The 12,965-nt window shown below is 39.8% G+C and overlaps 1 protein-coding gene across 1 annotated transcript in view; it reads right to left on the bottom strand.

Annotated features, from left to right (window-relative positions):
- Positions 1-386: 386 nt before the first annotated feature.
- The window catches only part of Smc1b (structural maintenance of chromosomes 1B), a 62,652-nt gene continuing 50,073 nt past the window's right edge, over positions 387-12,965 (bottom strand). Inside the window, exons 20-25 of the mRNA XM_021183942.1 lie at positions 7,609-7,765; positions 6,809-6,963; positions 5,678-5,829; positions 3,591-3,660; positions 2,251-2,361; positions 387-803 (exon numbers count right to left, since the gene is read on the bottom strand). Coding sequence (XP_021039601.1) covers positions 660-803; positions 2,251-2,361; positions 3,591-3,660; positions 5,678-5,829; positions 6,809-6,963; positions 7,609-7,765 — 789 coding nt within the window. The 3' untranslated portion in view covers positions 387-659. The remainder of the gene's footprint in view (positions 804-2,250; positions 2,362-3,590; positions 3,661-5,677; positions 5,830-6,808; positions 6,964-7,608; positions 7,766-12,965) is intronic.

A 12,965-nucleotide genomic window follows, 5' to 3' on the forward strand; every position in this document is an offset into this window, starting at 1 on the left:
CATAAAGTCCCTATAACCTGGAAAAGCCTTACAATTCAGTGTACCCTTACAAGAAACTAGACTTAGAAACATTAGAGTTATACTGAAGTTATATGACTCAGATTCACCTTCACAAGTTTTCTGTTTTTAAAATTTATGAGATTACTTTATGTTTTCAGTACTGACACACATTCCCTCTGAAATAATCTCCCATGTAAGCCAGGCTCACCAATTTATTAGCTGTACTATGACTGACATTTTTAGAAACTATTAAGGCTGTGAGGTACTCAGTGGTATAACACTTAGACATTCTTTCTGGGTTCCTTCTCCAGCAGCACAAAAAACCAAAACCCCCAGACCAGCTGTTTCCCTTAAAAATAAACCAAGACAAGACCAGAGTAAAGATGTTGCAGAATTCAAAATTTTATAACCAATTTGTTTCAAAACAAAAGCCCTTAAAAGCAAAAGAAAACCATATACCTCATTCATTGATGCCATAGGAAACCCCCATTGGAATGGCACTGAGCACTCCTTAGCTGGAGTGGGCTATAGTTTTTTCTACTGAAATGGTAAGAGATTTTTCTTCTATGACACATGGGTCTAAACAGAGACTGTCCTGACCTCCACAGGGTCAGGGTAAAGCTTCTATAGCTGGTGGCTGTTCAAGAGTATACTCATTTCTAACGAGACTGGGAAGACTTTGGGGACACTGATACTCGTGGTGCTCTGGGCTTCCGGTGGCTCCTGCTGCCTTCTTGGTCTTCAGTGTCTGGATACTTGGAAAGGTCCAGAGTCAACACATGGCTGAACATGCACTCATTGTGCTGAAATGGAGGTAGGACAGTTTTAGTCAGTTCTGATCAGAGGAACAGTATTTACTAAAGTTAGGTCATTAGTTAATCTAACAATGCATTTTAAAAGGATTCATTATCCTGTGTGGGTTTTTTGAGACAGGGTTTTTCTATTTAGCCCTGGCTGTCCTGGAACTCACAGTGTGGATCTGGTTGTCCTGAAATGTACTTACTTCAGGCACTTCGGTGCTGGGATTAAAGGCATGCATCATCATACCTGGCCCAGTAAATTAATTTTTATCTTACCTTAAAGTGGAACAGCTTAAAAACAGAAAGCCTTGAATTGTTGCTCTATTCTCTTGGCTCAGGTTTTTTTACTTAAAATTTTGTTTTGAGTATTTGTGGGCGTGTGCCTGCAGGGTATAGGTGTGAAGGTTAAAGAACAACTTTCAGGGTCAGTTCTCTCCTTTCACTACATGGGTCTTGGGGATGGAACTTACGTTGTCAGGCTTGGCAGCTGGTGCCTTCACCAGCTGAGCCATCTTAATGACCCTAGCTCAGTTTTTGACCTGAGATGGATGTGTTGAAATTATAAGAGTTTCTGTATGCCTTGGAGCTTCTAGTGAATCTGTTTTTTGACAATAGTGATTAATTTTTGTGCAAAATATTAACAAGTCAGAAACATGAAGCACAGTATTAACTGTTCTCTGTTACCATGTACTACTATTTTGCAAAACACAAGTACCAAACTACCCTGGAGTTTTAGAGATTTTTTTTCTTACTACACATATTTACTCTTGTGTGTGGGGAAGGGATGAGTTGGTTTTGTCCCTTTATCACGTGGGTCTCAGTGATCAAACTCAGATCAATAGGCTTGGTAGCAAGTGCCCCAACCTGCTGAGCCATCTGCTGAGCTATGGCCTTCAGTTTCCATTTCCTTCTTTCACCTAAGTATGTCTTAAATTTCTTTCTGTCAAGGAGAGTATCTGAGTAATTACTCATAAATTTTACTCATTTAAAAATCATTTGGGCCCCCAATGGAGGAGCTAGAGAAAGTACCCAAGGAGCTAAAGGGATCTGCAACACTATAGGTAGAACAACAATATGAACTAACCAGTACCCCCAGAGCTCGTGTCTCTAGCTGCATATGTAGCAGAAGATGGCCTAGTCGGCCATCACTGGGAAGACAGGCCCCTTGGTCATGTGCAAACTTTATATGCCTCAGTACAGGGGAATGCCAGGGCCAAGAAGTGGGAGTGGGTGGGTAGGGGAGGAGGGCAGGGGGACTTTTGGGATGGCATTGGAAATGTATATGAAATAAATACCCAATTAAAAAAATAAGGTAAAAAAATCATTTGGTTATATTTACCCATTGTAGGAACCCAAGAATGTCTACAAACTCCTGGATTGTGTTAGGAAATCCCAAGGCTGGCAGGGTCGGAGGAGTTTTTGGGGCCTGTCCTTGCCCTGCCCCTCTTACCTCTGGGTAGACGCCTATCAGTGCATCAGCTTTGGAGTAGAACTCCTCTTTCAGGGAAATGATTATCATCTGAAACTGTTCCTGACTCTGCTCTTTGATGTAACTTGAGACCTGGGAGGAAATAAAAAGCAGACCTTTCACCAGCAAGGCAAGGCCTCCTCTGGGCTCTGGGAACAATGGTTCTCTTTCTTTGTTTTTAGTTTTAAAAATCACATTTGAGTTGATAACTCAAGGCTTTTAAAGATTGGGTAACCGTGGCAAGTGTATATGATTTTACAATCAAGTCTTGGATAAAGAATTTTAGCTCCTTCAGGAAGCTCAATTCCAAGGAAGCAAAATGATGAGGGTATGGTGGTGTAATTCTAGAGAAGCACAGAGTCTGAACCTCCAGTATCCTTGAGGCAATGCCTAGAATCACTTAACATCCTCCCACGAAGGCCCTACCCTCTCAAAATTTCCTTTAGGAAGCTCAACTGAAGAAAATCTTTCAGTGCCACAGCCTTTATGTGGGGACATTTTATATCCAGACCATCAAATCCTCTTCTCTCCTGTTCCTACTATCACTATTTCTATCATTGATCCTGCATCACGGCTACTAGCATGGTCTCTAACACCCGAGTCCCTTCTGCGAATGTGGCTTTTTAACTTGTCTCGTTCACTCACTGTGTGGCACTCCAGAAGCACAGTGATCTTGAGAACACAGCAGTTAGTCCCAGTGTGCTCTAACCCAGACCAACCTCAGGGACTTGCTAAGGACAAAAGTCTGAGTCTCAGTTCTCCTGTACTCAAGTTCTGAGTGGTTTATCTGGGCATTTTGTTTTGTTTGACAAGTAAGCCATCAAATGGGTGAATGCAGACATGTGAGAAGAGAGCTCAGAGCTGTCACTCAAGTGGGCATGAGCTGGGCATGGTGACACAAGACCTCTCTCAGGTTCTAAAAGGTCTGATTACCCTAAGTACTGTTGCTCTTTGCCTCCATGGTTTTTCTTCAGGCTTCTGCTTGTTTTTCCTGTCTTTTCTCATTGATAAGACTGTGACAAAAGTATAAAAAAGTATAACTTTCTCCCTAAATTGTTTTTGGCCATGGTTTTGTCACAGCAATAAAATAAAACTAGAACATAAATATTCTATTAGAAATTGAAAGCAGAAGAAGCTGGGTGGTGGTCGACCACAGAGTGCTTTAATCCAGAGTGCTTGGGAGGCAGAGGCAAGCAGATCTCTGAGTCTGAGGTCAGCCTGGTCTACAGAGCAAGACAGTCCAGGACAGCCAGGGCTACGCAGAGAAACACTGTCTTGAAAAACTAAAAGGAGTGGGGGGTTGAATTCAATAGGAAACTTACTTTGCCAATGTTAGTATTGTCCAGGGCTGCATCTACTTCATCTAATACAAAGAATGGAGCAGGCCGGAAACTAGAAAAGAATAACATGTACATGAGTAACAACTTCATATTTGTTTTATGAAAGACTTAGACCAAGAGCAACAATTCTTAGGGTAATCAAGACCTTTTAGAACCTGAGAGAGGTCTTGTGCCACCATGCCCAGCTCATGCCCACTTGAGTGACAGCTCTGAGCTCTTTTCTTACATGTCTGCACACTGGATTTCACATGAACATCCAGCCATCATTTCTCCAGCAACCCCCCTCCCTCACTGTTCTCTCCTGTGGGCAGCTAGTGGCAGCAATTAAGGGGTTATTTAGACCAAACCCATGGAGCCATGGCTGACTCCTACACATTCCATGTCTGTCAGTAACCTCTAGCTCTCACATTGTCCCAAGTCAGCATTGTCTTTTCACTTTGCTTGTTAGAACAGCATCCTATGCCTTTAATCCCATCACTTGGGAGGCAGAGGCAGGTGGATTTCTGAGTTCAAGGCCAGCCTGGTCTACAAAGTGAGTTCCAGGACAGCCAGGGCTACACAGAGAAACCCTGACTCGAAAAACAAACAAAAACAACAACAAAAGAACAGCATCCTAACCCTGCTGCCATCGCTGCCACATGAAGTATACTCCATACATGCTAAGCACACTTTGGCCTCAGAGCCTTTTACACTTGCTACTCATTGTTTCATCTAGAACAGTCTTGCTTTAGCTATCTATATAACTTATTCCTGTAATTCTTTTTTTATTTTTTATTTATTTATTTTTTTTGGTTTTTCGAGACAGGGTTTCTCTTTATAGCTCTGGCTGTCCTGGAGCTCACTTTGTAGACCAGGCTGGCCTCGAACTCAGAAATCCGCCTGCCTCTGCCTCCCGAGTGCTGGGTGGGATTAAAGGCGTGCGCCACCACGCCCGGCTATTCCTGTAATTCTTAACCAATCTAATCTTTTTATTGTTGGAAAGTACCTCAGGGCCATGCATATTTCCATTCCTTTTTTTTATTTATTTATGGGATTTTTCATTTACAAATATTCTCTATATTAGGGAAACTGTTTACAAATGTACTTCACTATCTCCTCCAGTGAAAATAAATCTCCCCACAATGGTGTCTTAAATGAGCCTAAGGTGTCATACATGGGAGACATGTACTCTATTGCTGAACTATAGCCCCCAACAAAAATGATGTTTTTTGTTTTTTGAGACATGGTTTCTGTCACAGCCCTGGCTATTCTGGAACTCACTTTGTTCCAGAGGCCTCAAACTCCCAGAGTCTGCCTCTGCCTCCCAAATGGTGGGATTTTGCCACCACCACTGGCAAAATTAAATATTTTTAGGGAAGACACTTTGTTTGGTTCATAGGAATCTCCCGAGCCTGAAAGTGTGATTATTTAATAGAGTGAAAGGATGAGTTGCTACCTAGTGATAATCTCATTCTGCTTTTATCCTGTGTCTACCTCATCATGGTTTTCTCTGTACCTCTCCTGTGGGAGCCTGTCCCATTTCTTTCTTGAGACCAGAAGTCAAATTCCTATGTTCTGTTTCTGGTGATGAGAAGACACCAGCACCCACACTGCTACTGCCTGCTATGATTGCTGAAATCTGTTGTTCATCTTAATTTTATTCAACTGTTGTTTCTTGATTTATATTTCAAGGGAAACAGTATAGCCATCATCAGTGGAAATGAGGATTTCAAGCCCCCACTTCCTTTTTTCAAAGGAAAAAATACTTTGCTTTCATTATACAGCAGAACTCTGAGTATGGCTTAGAAAAATAATATGTAAAATTTTGTTCATTCTTTGGAAATCTTGATGTCTTATGTTGATTATCTAAGTATCATACTTTTATAAAGCTAGAAAACTACTAGCTATTGCCAGATTTTATCAAAGACTGACTGTACTTTTAGCTTTTCTAACTTGATATAATATGCTTAAAACAAACCTTAATTTTATGACTGGAAGGATAGCTTTGCTAGATACTATATTAAAAATAATTATAGGCTTTCTGTAAAAAAGACAAACATGGTAACTATGGTAACTTGCTGTGGCCTTACCTGTGTACAGCAAACAGAAGAGCCAGAGCAGCCACACACTTTTCTCCCCCTGACAGGTTGTCCATAGGCATGAACCGTTTGCCTGGAGCCACACAGTTATAGCTAATTCCATCTAAGTAAGGTTCTTCAGGGTTCTCTGGGCTAAGAAATGCCTAAAACACATTTATTTAGCCATATCAGAAGAGTAACCAATATATGTTAGGTGGCAACATATTTAACTGAAAAAATTCTTTCTCTTGCTTAGGTTCTCCTCAGTTTTGATGGGAAAATTACTAATACCTGTAAATCCATTTAGTTGTGCATTCCCCATAGACATCAAGGTTATCTGGGTTGAGGGGAAATGAGAATGCATAACATACCCACAGCCCATCTCTTTCCACCATAGTTCCAGTTGAATCTCAGCAGCAGACACCACAGACTTATGAAAAGTTTCCATCAGCTTACTTGTTGGTCCATGTCTCTGGCATTTACTGAGTACTTACTATGGGCCACATACTGTAGGTGTTATGTATGAATCCTTTTTTCAATGAGTTAATATGCTTATTTTACTAAAATGTTATATTTTGCTGAAAATCTAAAATTCAGATTCAGGATCATTTCCGTCCTAATGTGAGTCCAAGCAGAGCTGGTACACAGATCTTGACCTATATTTTTCCATATTTAATTCTACAAGTATTTGCTGTGGCTATTGCTAATACAACAGGGGTGGATAAAAAATGGGCTCAGAGAGTCATTCAAATGAATATTATGGGGATTTGATCCCGCCTTTAGTCTTCCACTCTCCTTTGATATTTTGATCAATACCACAACTATTTCTTACCATACAGAGAGTAGTTTCATTAAGTAAATTTAGTACAATAGGATTTCAGCACTTGAAAAAATGTAGACCTCAAATGATCTAACCCCACTCATGTTTCAAGTGGAAGAATAGGCCCAAAGTAGCTCTGACTTGTCTGCCACCAGCATAGTTGAGTGGACTCCAGAACACATGTCTTGAGATGATCAGTCTTCCTGCACTGGCTTTGCACCTATGTTATTAAGGACTATGCAATAGACATTTATTTCTCACCAGAAAACAAGCACCATTATTGACATCAAGCTCCCTCTAGTGTCAGAGGTTGAGAAACACACCTGGGCACTGTTGTTCCTGCAGAGCTTCTTGTAGATTTGATCAATTGCGACTGAGATGTGCTCAAAACATTGACTGAAAGCATCGTACCTCCGTCTTTTCACCTGTTCAAACTCTTGCCTACATATTCTGGCTTCCTTTCTGCTGGCCTCAAAAACTAAGAAAAAAAATAAATGATCTTTATTTTTGAGTTTGGTTGTCTTGAATATATCTGCATTAAAAATACTTTACCTGTTACTAAATTCTGAGAAAACAACTTTTAAGCTCCATGAGTCTTTTCCTGACAGAGCTAATATCTAAATAATGTAAGCAAATCCTGACAGTGTATTTAATATACTTAACTATCTGGTATGAAAAATCTTGATTATGTTTTAACATAATGAATATTACTTTGTTGTTTTGTTGAGACAAAGTCTCATGAGGCCAGGCTGGGCTCAAACTCACTATGTGGCTGAACTTCTGATGCTCCTGCCTCTACCTCTAGAGTTCTGGTATCATAGAGGTACAAAAACCCAGTTTATATGGATTTGGAAAGGGAACCCATGGCTTCATGTATTAGGTAAGTATCTGTCCAACAGAGCTACATTCTCAACCCCCAATAAACCTATTTTTAAGTAAAGTAGAACATTCTTCATGAAGGAAGGCATTTGTGCTTCAGTATTAAAAGGCACACATTACCATATAGCAACAGAGAAATGCATGCTAATAAAAGAAAGGTACAATACAAGGGAGTTGTTGGTACATACAGAAATAAAAACACAGATGAATATCTTCTTTCTAACAACTATAAACTCAATTTTACCATCTGCAGATTCTTGAAACTTATCTCTGACAGTCTTTAAGTTCTCCTGTGCTCGCAAGTTTGGAGCTGTTGTCTTCAGTAGAGTGTTTTCTTGGGATGCTACTTGCTGTAGAAGGAGTGTTAGGTGGGCCTCCACCTCCTTATCTGATTGTAGAGCCTATCGTTAGCAAAGAAGAACACTGATCAGCATGCCTTTAAAACTCAAAGGTAAGATCTAAGCAAAAGACTTACCATTCTCTGTGTGTATGAGCATATCTCCCATAGCGTGTGTGTGGAGGTAAGAGGACAACTTTTGGGACTGATTCTCTTCTTCTGTTATGTATGACCCAGGAACTGAATTCAGGTTGGTGGCAAGTGGCTTTATTTGCTGAACTACCTTGTTGGCCGAAGACTACTATCATCTATTCTGCGATAGCCCCGGGGGATTGGAGTGGTGTTGGTTAGTTGGTTTCTTGAGATAGGGTCTTGCATTTTAGCCTTGGTTGCTCTACTCTAGTATTCAGTATGTAGCCTAGATACAGGCATCACATTTGTAGCAATCTTCCTTCCTCAATTTCCCAAATGCTGAGATTACAGATTTATGCCACCACACCTGGCAAGGACACTACTATCTGACTCTACCCTCTGCATCTCCTTGCTCCCCTTTGGAAGCCATTGTTTGGTACTGTAGTCAAATAGGCACTCTGTAATTTCCCTACCCAGATGTGTCTTTCATGGCTTTAATACTGTATCATGCTGCTCTGGAACATTCTTTACTTCTTCAGATTATGATCATGCTCAAAATGTGAAGATCTATTTATCATGTTTCTTTGTTCATTAAAGATATTAACTATGATGAACTGGTTAGACACTGAACCATCAATCAGGAAAACTAGTATTTGTCTTAAAAAAAAAACAAACAACCAAAACTCAGAGGCGCTGGCTAGAGGGATGGCTCAGTGGCTGCTCTTCAGAGGACCTGAGTTTGATTTCTAGAATCCACAAGGCGGCTCATAACCATCTCTAACTCTGGCTCCAGGGGAAATGATGCCTACTCTGGCTTCAGAGGACATCAAGCATGCGTGTAACATATGAGTACACATGTAGGCAAAACATTAAAAATAATAAAAAAGCACTTACAGAGAAGTCAGAAATACAAGCTGACATTGACATTGGGATGAGAAAGCTCCCTCCCAGGATGAGCATAGGTACCATGGGGCACAGAGATGGAATACAAATGACCTGGAGGTGTAATGCATAACTCTGAAGTCAGTGAATAAGGAGGGGAAGGTGTAGCCACACTCTTCCAGGAAAACATTCTTGACTCCTAGAGGGGGTTAATACACAACAAAGGCAATGTTTAACTCACTGGAAAAAACTTTGAAAAGTGCATAAGGTGCATATTTGGGTGACTTTTAAAAAATAACAGAGAAAGTAACCAAGGAGCTAAAGGGATCTGCAACCCTACAGGTGAAACAACAATATGAACTAACCAGTACCCCCGGAGCTCGTGACTCTAGCTGCATATGTATCAGAAGATGGCCTAGTTGGCCATCAGTGGAAAGAGAGGCCCCTTGGTCGTGCAAACTTTATATGCCTCAGTACAGGGCCAGGGCCAAGAAGTGGGAGTGGGTGGGTGGGGGAGTTGGTGGGGGAGCGTGTGGGGGACTTTTAGGATTGTAAATGAAATAAATACCTAATTAAAAAGATAACAGAGTAAATTTTAAGTGATCAAATATGATAGTTTCTTGCCAAACCTATACTTCCCAGCTTCCCTTGTATAAAGTAAGCAAAGCAAAACAAGTTTAAAGTAAACTTAAAGTTTGCTTAATATAAAGTAATATTCAAAATCAGGTATATAAAAATTGGTCATGAAAATTTGCATCGTTGAATAAAATGGGTTACATTTACAATATACTCCCATGGCAGGAAGTCCCCAGACTTAAGTTGTCCCCTTATTTGGAGCACAAGTTCCCCTCCATGGAGCACCATCCCACCAGAGTAAAATGCTTGTTAGTCTCCTTACAGGACAAGGATGCATGGGAATTAAAACCTGCTAGAGATCTGCTGCTTCTGCCTCTGGCTGTATAGGCCTGACCAGCTCTGGTCATCGAAGTCTGACCCAAAACAAAACAAAACACCCCTCCTTATCTAAAAATGAATTACTCCTCATTCTCAAATGACAGGGAGATGGGTATTCTTGCCCAGTCAAGGATCTCAGCCTGCACCCACATCCTAAATGTCTCAAACTGGAGAGGGGCAAATAACAATTACTCTATTCTCAACGTATTTCAAACTGGCATTTGAGGATGCTGTGAACAGGGAAACTTTGTACCTAAACCTACCACCTGACTGGTATGGGGGCATGCATGCTAGTTCAGTTAGCCACACCCTTAACCTTGACATTTGATTCTTCCTATTTTCAAAATCTAATTTCAGGGTCCACACCCTGATTAAAGGAGGCTGCTGTCCTCAAACTCTCAGCTTTGAAAAGGTATTCAGAATATCCAAGCCATATCTTTGGCAGTTGGTTTTTGTATTTGTAGAGTCAACAAGTGATTCTATTAATATCTGTTAACCCATAAGCCCTAGAGTCATCTGGAGATGACTTAGATAAAGGAGAGTCTCACCAACTTTCTCACCTGTGGTCCTTTCAGACCATAACCAGACTTTACCCAGATGAGGAAGCTTCAGGCCCAGTGCCTACACTCTTACCTTGAAACTCGACAAAGAGTATACAGACTTTAGCAGTGATGCTTGTGGATATTCTCTTAGAAATTCCAAAAGCTCATTTAATTTATTTTGCTTTATAACAATCTTTTTTTAAATAGAATTATGTTAAGAACTATGCTTATTACTGCTGTCAGTATGTGGTGACCTACAGATTTGTCCACCAACAAAAGGAGGAAAGAATTGGCCTTCTTTGTTAGTTCAGTCCATGTTACATGTAAATTATTGATTACAGATTTGACATGACTGACTGCTTTCACTTTTTCCATCTGTTGGTTGACTGTGTGGAATGAAAATGTTATAAAATTTTTATAATGCTCTGTTATAGGGTTAATTTTAGAAAACTTTAAAATGAATCATTTATTCTTGACAAGGCAAGTCACTCTCTCTGGGAATATACCTTTTATATTAAACTTAAAAATTTTGGTAGAATGCAATATAGAATTAAAATGTCTTTTTATATAGTTAGTCAATATAAAATACATTTATTAAATAATCCTGGAATATATATATAAGGAATATATAACAATTTGATGTTTACAAAAATATATTGTCAGGCTGGAGAGATGGTTCAGGGTTTAAGAGCATTGACTGCTTTTCCGAAGGTCCTGAGTTCAATTCCCACAATCACATGGTGGCTCACAACCATCAGTACAGCTACAGTGTACTCATATGAATAAAATAAATAAATAAATAAATAAATCTTTAAAAAATATATTGTCATATTTTTAATACTAGATATAGGCATTTAAGGTAATAGTCCCAATTTTACTTTATCTAATTGTTTCTAACCAGATATTTTGTTTAACTTGAGATACTGTTTTTATCATTAAATAATAGCTGCTATTGTTAATATTTAAAATAAATATACAAAGTTCATTATATATAAAAGCAAGAAATATCAGACACTTTCTGTTCAAATTAATTCCTTGGATTGCTGACTTTAATTGGCTTCTTTTACAGAGTTTCCAGCTGGTTGGTTCCTTATGCAGAAATCTGATGTAAACCAACAGCTAATTACAGTTACCTATCCTTCTAACAACTCTGGAAATGGTCCAACCAGTTGTACAATTGCATTTAACCATATTGACTCACGTTAGTGTTGGTGTAAAATTTCCTCATTAACTTTGTCTATTAATGTTCTCCACAAAGTGGTAGTTATTATCTCCTTTGTTCTGGATCTTTGTCAACAGTTAAATTTTACCATGGCCCCTTAATTGGCTTTTGCTCACCTCATCACTTTTCTAAACCCTCAAAGCAGTCCGGGTGATCTCTAAAAGGGTATTAATGGAACATGGGCTACCCAACTCATCCCTCTTCTTGGCATTCTGGACATTGTCTGGGGATTCAGAACTAAAACTGCTGGACTGGAGCCTTCTTTGCATCAATTAACCTCTCTGTCTCATCAGCCAAAACAACTTAACATCTTCCTTTTCAAACTCAGCTTGACTCCTTGACTGTTGCAGTACTTCAAAATACTACTATTTAGTACTACTCTAAAAAGGACTAGATCTGACTACTGCTAGGGATGGGATTTATGCCCTCCTCAAACAGTGCTGCTTCCATATCAACAAACCCTAAATGATTTGAAATGGGGCCTAAAGACACCAAACAAAAATTATTTCTGGTTCTCTCCCTCACTGGATCCTCTCCTTGATCATTTTTTCCTCCTTACTATTCTCATACCTATGTTTCTCCTTGTCTTTTAAATGTTTTACCTACTGAACTTCTCCTTATACCCAAACAAACAAAATTTTTTTAACATATGCTCTCCAGATAGCTCTCACTCTAAAACAACTCAATTTTGTTCCTGATGCATCTGCAAGAAGACCTTTTGGATGCTGTGGAGAAACTCTGGCTAAAAAGGACCTTTATCACTTTCACCCCAGGCTAGATATTATTCTTTACATTAGTCCTCTATTTTATTTTGTTCCCTTTCTTTGATGCTCTGTAGCTCCCTCCTATTTATGCTAATCTGTTTTGGTGCAACTGTCCTGGCAATGGGACCAGTCACTGTCACCCTGAATCAACACTTTCTCTCACAGTTCCACTTCACCTTCCCTGCCTCTGTTCCTTCAACCTTCCAGGAAAATCTTTTCATTCTAGTCTGTAACAAAATCATCTGCTTACAGCCCTCCATTTTTCCAAGCCTCTTCAAGAATATAGGATGGCAATTGCCTAATCCATCATAGTCAATCAAGACTCTTCCCTGTTTCATGACTAGAGGACTTCTTCAATGGGACTAGTACTTTCCCCCTCTGACAAAGACTCTGCTTAGCAGAAAACAGAGTGGCATCCAATGTTCTGTATGCATTTTGGCCATCTACACAAATAGGTAACAATGCCCCCTCACCATGAATAAGCATAGTCCCACCTAAGGTCAGAGAAAGTGTCTCTTTCTCTCTGCCTTCTGTCTCTCTACAGCTGTCTTTACATGATCTGACAAAGCAGGCAAATGAAAACTAAAGAAGACATATAAGCTGGGGCAGGAGCTCAGGTAGTAGAGAGTGCTTCCTTAGTGTCCACAAAGGTCTGGGTTTCATCCCTAGCACTTCATACACTGGGTATAGTAGGACACACCTGTAAACTTAGTACTTAGTACATACCTCTAAACTTAGTACTTAGTACATACCTCTAAACTTAGTACT

This window comes from Mus caroli, chromosome 15 (assembly GCF_900094665.2).
Source record: "Mus caroli chromosome 15, CAROLI_EIJ_v1.1, whole genome shotgun sequence".
Taxonomy (NCBI): Eukaryota; Metazoa; Chordata; class Mammalia; order Rodentia; family Muridae; genus Mus; species Mus caroli.